The 14,696-nt window shown below is 36.6% G+C and overlaps 1 protein-coding gene across 2 annotated transcripts in view; it reads right to left on the bottom strand.

The window, feature by feature from the left end:
• tsc22d2 (TSC22 domain family 2) overlaps positions 1–4,072 on the bottom strand; it is a 53,580-nt gene extending 49,508 nt beyond the window's left edge. Inside the window, exon 1 of one of the 2 annotated variants that reach the window (XM_087302485.1) lies at positions 2,175–4,072. In XM_087302485.1, coding sequence (XP_087158611.1) covers positions 2,175–3,520 — 1,346 coding nt within the window. In that variant the 5' untranslated portion in view covers positions 3,521–4,072. 2 annotated transcript variants of the gene reach the window in all.
• Positions 4,073–14,696: the final 10,624 nt, after the last annotated feature.

Genomic DNA, 14,696 nt, shown 5'->3' with positions numbered 1-14,696 from the left:
AAATTTAACACTTTAATTAAACAATAAAAAATTGTATACAAATCAAATACATAGAACTTGGATTATAATAAAGAGAACTTTTTGGTAACACTTTAAAATAATGGTCCATTAGTTAATGTATTTAATAACGTGAACAAACTATTAGTAATACATTTATTACAGTATTTATTCATGTTTGTTAACGTTAGTTAACATACAATACACTAGCTAAAAGCTAATGTTAACAAGTATAGCTTTTGATTTAATTATTACATTAGTTAATGTTGAAGTATGATTAACTAATGCTTTGCAAGGTTATTCATACTTGGTTAATGTTAATAAACACATTAACTAATAGACCATTATTTTAAAGTGTTACCAATTTTTTTAAATAAGTACTGACTAAAGAGTAATAAAATGTATTAAAAATTTAGTAAGAATGAATAAGAGTTGATTCAAACTAATAAAAATAAAGACTACAAAAAACAATAAGTAACAATGTAATTTATAATTATATAAAACTATGTAACTATATATATAAAACTATGTAATTTTATAATTTATAATTATTAACCACATAATAATAAGAAGAAGATTAATACAAAATGTAATTATTAAACTTAAAATAAATTAAATATTTTTAAATTACCATTTTACCCTTTTATAAAATATATTTCTTGCTGCATTCATTTGGTCTTTATATAGACCTTTTTTATAACTGCTGCATGGAGGGCGCCATAGCGACCAGCGTCTTCCGGTAGAATGCTAAAAACTTCCATTTACAGCGTGTACAACTGGTCATTTGCGCTCCGAAAATGGGTTTCAATGACGTTTTTAATGGATAACAGAGTGTTTTTGTGACACACAACTTAGAAATGTGTCTGTTAAAGCCGTTATAATCTGTCACATGTGGTTCAAGCGCGTCAGAAATACGAGAAAAACGTTCTTCTAGTTCACGTGTCTGCTGTCAGAAATAGTGTGTGTATTCCCGACCTGTCAGCTGTTAGCTCATTGGCTCTTTAACACACACACACACACACACAGAGAGAAAGAGAGACACAGAGAGAGAGAGAGAGAGAGAGAGAGAGAGAGAAAACCAGAGTACTGGCATGAAACTTAACAGGTATGAAAGTCGTGCAATTTACAAAAATGACCAATAAAATCTGTTATTGATCCTCTGCTGGCTGATTTGCTGTTCATTCTAATCACGAGCCGTTTGTGTTTTATTTTGTGTGTTTTTCTGTCATTTCGAAATGACACTAGCCTATATTTAAACTTTGTCACAGTTATTAAATCAGTGTGTCAGTGGCACAGTACAGGCTACGTGTGTGTGTCAAACATTTTGGTGAACTACATGTGTTTGGGCTGGTTATATATTTGAAATAAAGAGAAGATGTTGACTTTAGCGATGACGAGGCTTCATTTAAACTGCAGAAGATGCCGTCTGACAACGAGGGGAAAACGCCTCACAGCAGCTGTTTTCCATCCTATTAGATCGCATTTCTTTAAATGATCAGTCCAGGAGATGCTGCTGATGGACAACAGTATTAGTTCAAAGAGGAAAAAAGCATGTAAAATAGATTAAAACTATCGTTTCAAAGCTTTCCAAATGTGACTGTTTACACGCATCAGCTGCCGACCGGAAGTTCTTCGCATTCTCCTTGCGCATACACGCAAAGCATAATGGGTAATTTTGCGTTCTAAGAAAAACGTCTATATGAAGCTATATGGAGGTCTTTTTATCATGTTTGGGATCCATGGCCTCTAAAATCTGTATCAATAAACAAAAAATATTTTTTTAAAATAAATTAAAAATGTTTTTAATATCTTTTTCCATCTCAGAACCACATACTTCACTAAATTAATAAATATTTAATAGAATTTATATGAATAATTGTGGATACTTGTCATCACAGTCACTGAAAAACATCCATACCATGGGTCTCCAGGACATGTTTGTGTGTTAAACCAACCACATTCATTAAAAAAAAAAAAAGTCAATAAACAAGCAAAATACTCAACAAGAAACCAGAGCACAAACTCTGCCTCAGACACTTCCTAGGAAAAACCCAACTTTTCAAAGCAACAAGAGTCCTTCATGTGCAAATATTTAAACACCTGCAATAAAATGTGTTATTTACTGGCAAAAGAACCAAACGCCCAAATGAGCAATGACAGCGAGAGAAAAGCAGTACCTGTCCTCGTCCCCGTCGATGGGAAGGGCGATCCCGAACAAGCTGTTGACCGCAGGTGTGTGGAGCTGCAGGCCCTCGGGGTTCAGGGGTCTGATGGAGAGTCCCGAGCTCTGCTGCAGCATCTCCGGCTTTCTCAGGCCCTCGTCTATGGGGCCAAAACCCGAGAGGCTCATCTGTGCACCCAGTCCCACAACTGACCCGCTGGGCACTCCCTGAGGCTGGTTCTGCTGGGGTGCTGCATTCTGCTTTGGCACACTCTGAGGGGTATTAGAGGCACTGGACATTACAACAGGCACATTTTGCACGCCGGCGTGAGAGCTGACAGACACGGTTACTGCTGGCTGGATGAGCGGCGCTAAGGCCTGCGCCACCATGCCCATGCCCGGCTGAACGGCATGCTCCGGCTGGCTAATGGGAAGGCCCATCCCGAGTAAATGCACACCCCCGGCTGCAGGGGTCATGATGGGCGATGGGCCCTGGGTTAGGGGGGTAACCAAGGGAAGAGTGGCCACTGAGACCACCGGGGAGCCTGGAGGCTGATGCTGCGCTCTGTAATCTGTGACTAAAGTCTGAAGCACCTGAACGGGCTTCTGCAGCGGTTTACCTGCGTAAAACGGCTGCGGCTGGGTTGTGGAAGGCATGCTGGGAGATTTGGCATCGCCAAATGGGTTCTGCGGTGCAATACCGAAGGGGTGCTGCTGGAGCTCGACTGGAGGGTTTGATGGTGCAGAGATGTAGCCACTATCTGTGTGCGGGTCTGCGGCAAGCGTGGAGACATGCGCAGCCGCCCCATCCTTGTCCACGCTGTGGTCAGTGTGTTTGACATTATCCACAGTCCGGCCAGCATCAGTGTCCCGCTCATAAAACTCAGTGCAGGTCCATCTACCTCTCTTGAAGGGTTCACCTGTACCATGGTCTAACTTGATGACCCTAAAACGGGAGCTGCAGGTGCTCACTGTGGCCGAGCTGCTGACTGATGTTGTGTGTGCGGTGTTTGGGGTGGAGGTTTGGGCAGAAACAGAGGCAGGGCTCATCTGGCCCGCAGCTCGGGCACTCGGGTTCATCTGAACAGCACTCGCATTGCGCGAACTGTCCTGGACAGATGTTTCGGCTTCGCTATGCAGCGGTTCGTCCGTCAAACTGACGTCACAGGCCTCCGGCTCGAAATCTCCACCTTTGGACATGTCGTATATCTCGGACGAGGACACGTCCTCAGTTCTGGTGGAGTCGTCCGGGTCGTCCAAACTCTCGGTGTCTTCCGTGTTGTTGTTTGCCGCCACCTGCGACTGCGTTACTACGCTCGTGATCTGAAAACAGCTCTTCTTTTTCGACGGCATTTTAGACATTTTGGCCGCTTTAGGTGGGTTTTTCTGGTTTTACGTCAGACTGTAGGGCGCAGCTTCAATTTAAGCGCAGTTCCTGTAAAACTGTATGCTATAATTTTCAGTTAGCGTCAAGCTAACGTTAACTCCAGAGATCCGCGCGTCCTCATCGCGGCATTGTCAGACCTTTAGTTGAGTTCAAAGTGTACTCACGAAGCTCAAACACAACGACAGCTTTATTCCAGCAGTGTTTAATCCTCCCGAGCCCGTGTGCTTACTCTCCGTGGCCTAAATGAAGGCCATGTCCCGGTGTGAGAGTTTCTCTCAGGCCGCTGGCGCGGATCAAACTCCAGCCGCTGGACTCACTCGACTCTGAGGCGCGTTCAGCTTTCAGCGCTCCTCCGTCTGAAAAAGCACGTATCCTCCAGAAAACACGCTGGACAGGCATGCCGACGCGTAATAACTCATGTTGACTGTCTGTTCCTGAAGTTATTTCAGCCTGAGAGAACAGAATGCGGGTCTGTCAGTCTGTGTGCTGTCAGCTAACGGCTGCTCTTCCTCTGCTCTACACAAGATGGCTACGTATCGCACGCGCTGCACTATGGGTGACTGCGCACAGCCGCACGTAAATCAGTCGAGAATACCGAGCGCTGCGTACGATCCTTGTTTGTCAGAGGAAACAAATTCAGACGGCAAATATTTGTTTTCTAACAACAGAAAGTTTGTAATCCTCATTTTACGGACTCTCTTAATGTTTTATTTATGAATTAATTAAAACGATTGTTCTCCTTTTGTAGGCTTTATTAATAAAGAAGTTTTATTTTTCAATGATTTTGTCCCATACGGTAAAATATTAATACAAATATATTTTTGAACATATATATGTTTTACAATACATTATATGTTTCAATCCCAGAAAATACACTCATATGTAGGGCTAACATTAGGACAACCTTTATTTGCACATTAACCAATCAGCAAACTTGGCCTAATATTAAAGAGATAAATTAGATCTCCATACACATATGTAGGAAATGTATTTGGTTCAAACTTAAATATATTTAGATATATTTATATAAAAAATATAATACTAACACATTCTAGCAGTGTGCTAAATCCTTAAATAAAAATCCCAAGTAATCTATCTATTCTATCTATCTATCTATCTATCTATCTATCTATCTATCTATCTATCTATCTATCTATCTATCTATCTATCATCTATCTATCTATCTATCTATCTATCTATCTATCTATCTATCTATCTATCTATCTATCTATCTATCTATCTATCTATCTATCATCTATCTATCTATCTATCTATCTATCTATCTATCTATCTATCTATCTATCTATCTATCTATCTATCATCTATCTATCATCTATCTATCTATCTATCTATCTATCTATCTATCTATCTATCTATCTATCTATCTATCTATCTATCATCTATCTATCTATCATCTGTCTATCTATCTATCTATCATCTATCTATCTATCATCTATCTATCTATCTATCTATCTATCTATCTATCTATCTATCTATCTATCTATCTATCTATCTATCTATCTGTCTGTCTGTCTGTCTGTCTGTCTGTCTGCCTGCCTGTCTGTCTGTCTGTCTATCTATCTATCATCTACATGTCTGTCTATCTATTTGTTCGTCCATTCTTCCATCCATCCACCCATCCATCCATACATCTATCTATCTAGAAATATATATATATATATATATATATATATATATATATATATATATATATATATATATATATATATATATGTCTGTCTGTCTGTCTACATGTCTGTCTATCCATCCATCTAAAAATCTATGTACATGTCTGTCTATCTATCTATCTGTCCATACATCTAGAAACCTATCTATCTATCTATCTATCTATCTATCTATCTATCTATCTATCTATCTATCTATCTATCTATCTATCTATCTATCTATCTATCTATCTATCTATCTATCTATCTATCTATCTATCATCTACATGTCTGTCTATCTATTTTTCTGTCCATTCGTCCGTCCATCCATCCATCCATCCATCCATCCATCCATCCATCCATCCATCCATTCATCCATCTATCTATATATATATATGTCTGTCTGTCTACATGTCTGTCTATCCATCCATCTAAAAATCTATGTACATGTCTGTCTATCTATCCAACCTGTATATAATTTTGATAGTACATCCATCTGTAAATATCACCATAGTTTTCTATAACTGCACTATAAAGTTGAATCTAATCTATATATATATATATATATATATATATATATATATATATAGTGTTCACTATAATTGTCGTATGAAATTATATATCACTCCAGTTGTCTTTACATTGGATTTATTTATTTAATTATGTTGTTTATCTAAAATAATAATAATAACAGGCGATACAGTGGCTTAGTGGTTAGCATTGTCGCCTCACAGCAAGAAGGTCACTGGTTCGAGTCTTGGCTGGGCCATACGGCATTTCTATCTGGAGTTTGCATTTTCTCCCAGTGTTGGTGTGTTTCCTCCGGGTGCTCCGGTTTCCCCGACAGTCCAAACACATGCGCTATAGGGGGATTGATAAACTAAATTGGCAGTAGTGTATGAGTGTGTATGGATATTTCCCAATACTGGGTTGCGTTTGGAAGGGTATCCACTGCGTAAAACATATGATTATCTATTGATTGAGTGTACTTGCCAATGTCTGCCCAGTGGTTCTAGCAAAGTCATGTTACCAAACACAATTTGTTCTCTGTTCAGCTTTTTCCGGAAGAAGTTCACGCAGGGGGCGAGAAGGAATGCAGACAGAAACATCTCTGCTGCCGTTTGTTTATTGGTTCAGCTCATTATTTTAGGCACGAGTCTATTCCAAAAAGTAGAGGAGGCTGTGTTTGTTTTGCTTTTGAGTCCGCCCGTCCTCTCTCCTGCCCAAACCAAACAGAAGAGAGAAAGAAAAAAAAGTAGTGAGCAACGTAATAATAATTATAATTGGCACTCTTTTTATTGGAGAAGATCGAGCTTTTTAACAATTTGGTTTCAATGTAAGAAGAGAGTTCAAAACGTTAACAAAAGGCGCTCTGGAATTTAAAGCGTGGTGTTTCACAACATATGACTGTTTATTGTATTTTGCTCAGTCCCGTGGTGTACAGGACATGCTTGTTATTTTAGCTGGCTGCATTTACACGTCCAAGTACTAAAACCAGTTTGCCGGTTTACCATACGAGGGCTCTGAATCAATCGTCTGAATGAGACAGGTGCTATTTGTCATGTCCTGACATTTACAGTACTGTGCAAAAAGTCTTAGGCCCCCAGTTACATTTGTTGTTTTAGTGAGGGTATCCTGACATTATATGTTATGCATTAACGCTAATATCTAATCAGCCAATCACATGGCAGCAACTCAATACATTTAGGCATATAGACAGGGTCAAGATGATCTGCTGCAGTTCAAACTGAGCATCAAAATGGGGAAGAAAGGGGATTTAAGTGATTTTGAACGAGGAATGGTTGAACGTGGGCTGGTCTGAGTATTTCAGAAACTGCTGATCTACTGGGATTTTCACGCACAACCATCTTTTACAGATGGTCCGAAAAATAGATTAACCACAGTGTACCCATCTTCTGATGTCTACTTCCAGCAGGATAACATGCCATTTCATGAAGCGCAAATCATCCCATGATTTTTTGAACATGAAAATGAGTTCACTGTACTCAAATGGCCTCCACAGTCACCAGATGTCAATCTAATAGAGCACATTTGGGATGTGGTGGAAAGGGCATCATGGATGTGCAGCTGATAAATCTGCAGCAGCTGCGTGATCATGTGCTATCATGTGGAGCAAAATCTCTGAGGAATATTTCCAGTACCTTGTCGAATCTATTCCACGAAGGAGTAAGGCAGTTTTAAAGGAAAAAGGGGTCCAACCCGGCACTAGTAAGGTATACCTAATAAAGTGGCCGATGAGTGTATGTTATTTCTTTTACTACTACTTTTCGGGGTGTAATTGTTAAAGAAATATGAAATCTGAAAAGTACAGACAGGTTGTAATTCGTCATTCATCGAAGCACCTAATTTGTAATAGTTTCATTTTTCAGCATGATAATGATCGCAAACACACTGCAAATGTAATGAAATCACATTTGCAAAGAAAAACAGCTGATGAAACAAAGATATGAAATCATTAAGTGGCCTCCACAGAGTCCAGACCTGAATATTATATACCAGGGGTGCCCAAACTCGGTCCTGGAGAGCCAGTGTCCTGCAAAACTTAATTCCAACTCCAATCAGACACACCTGGGCTAGCTAATCAATCTCTTACTAGAAGTCTCTTACTAGGTGTGTTGAGACGAGTTGGATCTGAAATCTGCAAGACACTGGCCCTTCAGAACTGAGTTTGGAAACCCCTGTTAGTTACAGTATGTATAGGCAATGTTATATACAATATGAGATTCACCTGTAAAGAATAAATAAGATGCTCCTACATATGCTGAAGGATGCTTGACATTTAATAGCACATAATTTCAGAAAAGACTTAGCAAAAAAAGGTCCCATTAAACTCACTTTTTACGCTAGTCTTTTGATTCCAGAAGCAATTTTGTCATCAATATTGTGTACATATTTCCTATATTTTCTGTTTTATATTAATGTCATATACAATATACAATGTTAGTGTTAGCTTTACTATAAAAGTACAGCAATTTAACTTTTGATCATATATCCCATGTCACAAAAACTGACTTCTTTCATCTGAGAAATATTGCTAAGTTATGAAGTATGCAATCCATCTCAGATGCAGAAAAGCTAGTCCATGCTTTTATGACATCTAGGCTGGATTACTGTAATGCTCTGTTTGCTGGCAGCCCAGCATCCTCTATTAATAAACTTAAGCTGTGCAAAATGCAGCTGCCAGAGTTCTTACCAGGTCTAGAAAATATGATCAGATCACCCCAATTGTTTCCTCCTTACACTGGCTGCCAGTTAAGTTTTGTATTGAATTTAGAATATTGCTTCTCACCTATAAAGCTTTAAATAATCAAGCTCCTGTTTATCTAACCAACCTTCTGTCTCACAGATCTCAACCTGCTCTTTAAAATCTCTAAACTCAAGGCTTCTGGTAGCCCCTAGAATAGCAAAGTCTACTAAAGGAGGTCGAGCCTTCTCATTTATGGCTCCTAAACTCTGGAATAGTCTTCTTGATAATGTTTGAGACTCAGATACACCCTCACTTTTCAAAACTAGATTAAAGACCTATCTTTTTAGCAAAGCATGCACTCAATGCATCGCATAGCAGTATGAGTGCAGGTGAGCGGGCTTGATAATCACCTGTAGGACTCACTCCTCCTGTCTTAATTCACCAAATATTTTCTTAGAAACACTCGTATGCTTTACATAACTCCTGTTTTCATTTATAGCACTTCTTTTTTGCCTTGATATTTATTATCTCTTGTTCAAATACAATATGAACAGCAGCTAAGCTAATTGTTTTCTTTGTTCTCCTTTTACACATGGGTATACTCATCCTGAGGCCTCTAGAGATTGTGCAGTGCCATTGATGTGGTCCAAGACCTGTGAAGAGATGATGCCAACCATCAAGGACTTCAAGGTCACACGAATAAAGAGATGATGTCAACCATCGAGGACTTCCAGGACAACACATACACTGAATGCACAAATACACTTCATCAAACACGTACACATAGACATCACCTTTAAAACTGCAGGTTAAATATGCACATAATAACTTATATTTGATTGTAACTGTAACTTAATCTGACTGTAAAGCTGCTTTGAAACAATAATTATTGTAAAAGAGCCATACAAATAAACTTGAATTGATTCAATTGAGGGGTCACGGTTGCACAGTGGGTAGCACGATCGCCTTACAGCAAGAAGGTTGCTGGTTTGAGCCCCGGCTGGGTCATTGACATTTCTGTGTACAGTAATGACCCTGCACTTACTCAATACCTTTCAGATTGATAGATTTCTGCTAAAGGCTTCCCAAAAGCTGGTGGTGGCCCAAGAGTTTTGCACACTACTGTATATAGAGCGAGAGTGAGTCTTTGTTTTCATGGTCGAACACAAGCTGCGGTTTCATCCAGCTCATATAGCTTTTTCCTGAGATATATAAAAAGGGTTTGAGGGAGTTTCTCTAAATATAAAATCTCAACGGGAAGTTGCTTTTTTTCCCCTGGGTTTCTGAGAACTCTCAGGTTCATTCTGGCTTGGAGTGGCCAATGTAGATAAATCTGGGCATGAAGAAAATCCTTGTGTTGTTGATGGTGTCAGTGTCAGGACTTTTTGTACTTCTGAATTTTAGATGATGTTTGGTTAGCTCCCAGACAGATTTCTGTGGTTGTGAAGGGAAAGCGGACACCCCCCGTATAGAAATCTGATATACAGCAATGTACAGTTCTGCTTGAAGGTCTGTGAACCCCTTTCACAATCTGTAAAAAGTAAAGAGTTTTTTAGGGTGAACACATGGTAAATTGAACTTAAACACAAGTATCTTCTGTTATTTCTGAAGGCCAGTACTAGGTAAATAGTTTTAATTATTTTTAAAAAATAGTTTTATGATTATTTTTCGGTCTGATTACTTTTGGACCCTTAACAAGTGGGAGGCACATATGCAAACTGTTGTAATTCCTACAGCAGCGTTCACCTGATTTGGATGTAAATACAGTTAAATTAAAGCTGACAGTCTGCAGTTAAAGGACATCTTGTACATTTCAAATCCATTGTTTTGGTGTATAGAACCAAAAATGCTAGAATTGTGTCCATGTCCATATATATATATATATATATATATATATATATATATATATATATATATATATATATATATATATATATATATATATATATATATTCTAAGTCAAGTCAGCTAATTAATTAAAAGCAACAAGGTTTACTCAAATTTCTTTGAGTAAAGTCAACTAATCGCTTTAAAAGCAACAGATTTACTCACTTTTTTAAAGTAAAGTCAACTAATCGCTTTAAACGCAACAGATTTACTCACCTTTTTTAAAGTAAAGTCAACTAATCGCTTTAAAAGCGACAGGTTTACTCACTTTTCTTTAAGTTAAGTCAACTAATCGCTTTAAAAGTAAGAGGTTTACTCACTTTTTGATGTAAAGTCAACTAAGCGCTTTAAAAGCAACAGATTTACTTACTTTTCCTTAAGTAAAGTCAACTAATTGCTTTAAAAGCAGCAGGTTTACTCACTTTTCTTAAGTAAAGTCAACTAATCGCTTTAAAAGCAACAGGTTTACTCACTGTTTACAGTAAAGTCAAGTAATCGCTTTAAACCCAACAGGTTTACTCACTTTTCTTTTAGTCAACTAATCGCTTTAAAAGCAACAGATTTACTTACTTTTTTAAAAGTAAAGTCAACTAATCGCTTTAAAAGCAACAGGTTTACTCACTTTTTTTAAAGTAAAGTCAACTAATCGCTTTTAAAGCAACAGGTTTACTCACTTTTCCTTAAGTACAGTCAACTAATTGCTTTAAAAGCAGCAGGTTTACTCACTTTTCTTAAGTAAAGTCAACTAATCGCTTTAAAAGCAACAGGTTTACTCACTGTTTACAGTAAAGTCAACTGATCGCTTTAAACGCAACAGGTTTACTCACTTTTTGATGTGAAGTCAACTAATCGCTTTAAAAGCAACAGGTTTACTTACTTTTCTTTAAGTAAAGTCAACTATTCGCTTTTAAAACAACATGTTTACTCACTTTTTGATGTAAAGTCAACTAATCGCTTTAAAAGCAACATGTTTGCTCACTTGTTTGAGTAATGTCAACTTGTCACTTTTAAGGCCTCACTTTTTTTAAAAGTAACTAATTCTTTTTACAGTGTTTTGTTGTGCCGAAATATGTTTTGAGTCTCAGAAATCTCCTTTGCTGCAGGTTAGTTTTATAAACCTACAAAAACTGCAGGATTTCTTTGGGTTTTGCTGTTCATTTCAAGTCATATAACAACTTGATTCTCCGCCTCAGATTGACGTGCACAGAAAACAAACATAATATTATATTGACAAGATCTGCAGTGTCATAAAATTTCATTGAACCGACATATATGAGGATACCAGAATACTGCATGTGATTTATGAAACTAAAACAAGGAAACAAATCAATTCATTCCTAAAATTGTTGACATTGGCTGCAGTTTTCTATGTGTTGCATTAGATATGCGTGCAAGATTTTTATTCGTATGCTTCCATAATGAAGTCTTTGTAAAACTCTCCATGAGTAAGTTTTCCATTTGCAGATATTTTTTATAATAACTAAAACTGTTTAGGTCAAAGATGAAAAGGATTTAAGCATCAAAACAATAAAAGTTTGATAATTTCTATAGTTTTTTATTTATCCATCTGACAGCAAATTTTAATAATTTAAAAATATAAAATTTAGCATGAACATTGATTCTTCTTATTTATGTAATACAGGGCAGAATTAGCATTTTTGCATAAATAATACACTCAAAATAAAAAAAAGAAAATCAGCTATAATGGCTTTAAAAGCAGCAGATTTACTCACTTTTCTTTAAGTAAAGTCAACTAATCGCTTAAAAAACAGCAGGTTTACTCACTTTTCTTTAAATAAAGTCAACTAATCGCTTTAAAAGCAACAGGTTTACTCACTTTTCTTTAAGTAAAGCCAACTAATTGCTTTTAAAGCAGCAGGTTTACTCCCTTTTCTTTAAGTAAAGTCAACTAATCGCTTTAAAAGCAACAGGTTTACTCACTTTTCTTTAAGTAAAGTCAACTAATCGCTTTAAAAGCAACAGGTTTACTCACTTTTCTTTAAGTAAAGCCAACTAATTGCTTTTAAAGCAGCAGGTTTACTCCCTTTTCTTTAAGTAAAATCAACTAATCGCTTTAAAAGCAGCAGATTTACTCACTTTTCTTTAAGTAAAATCAACTAATCGCTTTAAAAGAAGCAGATTTACTCACTTTCCTTTAAGTAAAGTCAATCAATCGCTTCAATAACAGCAGGTTTACTCACTTTTCTTTAAGTAAAGTCAAATAATCGCTTTAAAAGTAATAGGTTTACTTCATTTTTAAAGGTAAGCTCAACTAAAACTAAACCTGTTTAAAATTATTGTTCCCATATTTTTACATTTTATTTTTACATATTTGTTTAATCATCAAAGCAGTCACCTGCATTTTTTTTTATAAAATTACTTGTATTTAATTTGATATAGACACCAAAATAGCAGAGTTTTCTGATAACGTTTCCCATTTGGTGTATTTGGTGTAAGAACCAAGTATGAAAATTAGAAAAATATTCATTTTTTAACGCAACTATTAAAATAACCTATAAATAACCAATACAGAACATATTGTAATTTTTAGAACATTATTTCAAAACCCTTTAAAAAGTAGAAGCATGTAACAAAACAAAACTTTTCATAACTATAACTAGTCTGTTATGTTCTACAGAAATCCTGATAAAACGTCAAATCAGTCAACGTGCATGGTGAGATAAACACAAATGCAATTCTAAAAACAATAGCTAAACATTCAATCACATATCACAAAATATCAACAACTAAACAATTTCATGTCCCTTATAAATCCACAAGAGGTCGCCAAAGCAGCAGATGAGCAAAATTATGTGCTTAGGAAACTAAAAGGAAAAACTAAATGTCTTAAAGGCCTACAATTGGTTGATCTGCTTAAATCACAATTTTCTTTCTTCAGAAAAAGTCCTGTTTGGTTAATGGGAGTGACGAGTTCTGCTTACTCAAAGTTTTGTAAATATTAGTTCATGTTTATATATTTTTTTCAGGTGACGCAGTTTGACAGTAGGTAGTGCTGTCACCTTACAGCAATAAGGTCGGTCGTTGGTTCGTGCCTCGGCTGGCTCAGTTGGCGTTTCTGTGTGGAGTTTGCTTGTTCTCCCTGCGTTTGCGAGGGTTTCCTCTGTGTGCTCCGGTTTCCCCCACAGTCCAAAGACATGCGGTACAGGGGAATTGGGTAGGCTAAATTGTCCGTAGTGTGTGTGTGTGTGTGTGTGTGTGTGTGAATGTTTTCCAGAGATGGGTTGCGGCTGGAAGGGCATCTGCTGCATAAAAATATGCTGGATAAGTTGGCGGTTCATCCCAATGTGGCGACCCCGGATTAATAAAGGGACTAAGCTGAAAACAAAATGAATGAATGTTTCTTTCAAGGCTACTGCATATTTTAAGTCTTCAAATGGGTTGATGTATGGATGGAACAAATGATGCAGAGATACTATACATTTCATGCAAAAATATTGCAAAAAAAAAAAAAATACAAACTACAAAATTTCAACTAAATTTTATCTCTTCTTTGCTTTTTTTGATTTTTCCTTTTTTTCCTTTTTTTTCCCCTAACATACATATTTGGGTGTACTAGTTTCTGTAACGTTATAATAAGTTATTTTGTTATATTATTATTATGTTAGGCTATATGCTGAGCACTGTAGATTAATGGACAGACAGACAGACAGACAGACAGACAGACAGACAGACAGACAGACAGACAGATAGATAGATAGACAGATAGATAGATAGATAGATAGATAGATAGATAGATAGATAGATAGATAGATAGATAGATAGATAGATAGATAGATAGATAGATAGATAGATAGATAGTCAAAATTTGTTGTTACACAATTTGTCCACAAGAGTCCGTCAGAGGCTAGTGCAAACCTCGTTGTTGTCATAAAATTACAATTTTTTTCACGTTTCACTATTCTTTTTCTGATATTAGTGTTTGATGAAAATTGAATAATGTGGTTTAAGTTTAAATGTTTGAAAAAGAAAGCCATTTTTTATACCCATTTTATACCCAAAGCCATTTTGCTATACCAAATGATGTTTCTGTAGAATTATAGATTCATGCCCAAACAGATAGATAGATAAATATATAGATAGATAGATAGATAGATAGATAGATAGATAGATAGATAGATAGATAGATAGATAGATAGATAGATAGATAGATAGATAGATAGATAGATAGATAGATAGATAGATAGATAGATAGATAGATAGATAGTCAAAATTTGTTGTTACACAATTTGTCCACAAGAGTTCGTCAGAGGCTAATTAACAGTGCAAAACTTGGCGTTGTTGTCAAATAAAATTACAAATTTATCACGTTTTATTCTCTTTCATTGTTTGATATTTCAACTGTTCACTATCATATTTGATATAAAGTTAGTG

This window comes from Danio rerio, chromosome 22, assembly GCF_052040795.2.
Source record: "Danio rerio strain M-AB ecotype USA chromosome 22, GRCz13ab, whole genome shotgun sequence".
Taxonomy (NCBI): Eukaryota; Metazoa; Chordata; class Actinopteri; order Cypriniformes; family Danionidae; genus Danio; species Danio rerio.
Note: the sequence above shows the minus strand (reverse complement) of the source record. Positions and strands in the feature narration are given on the sequence as shown.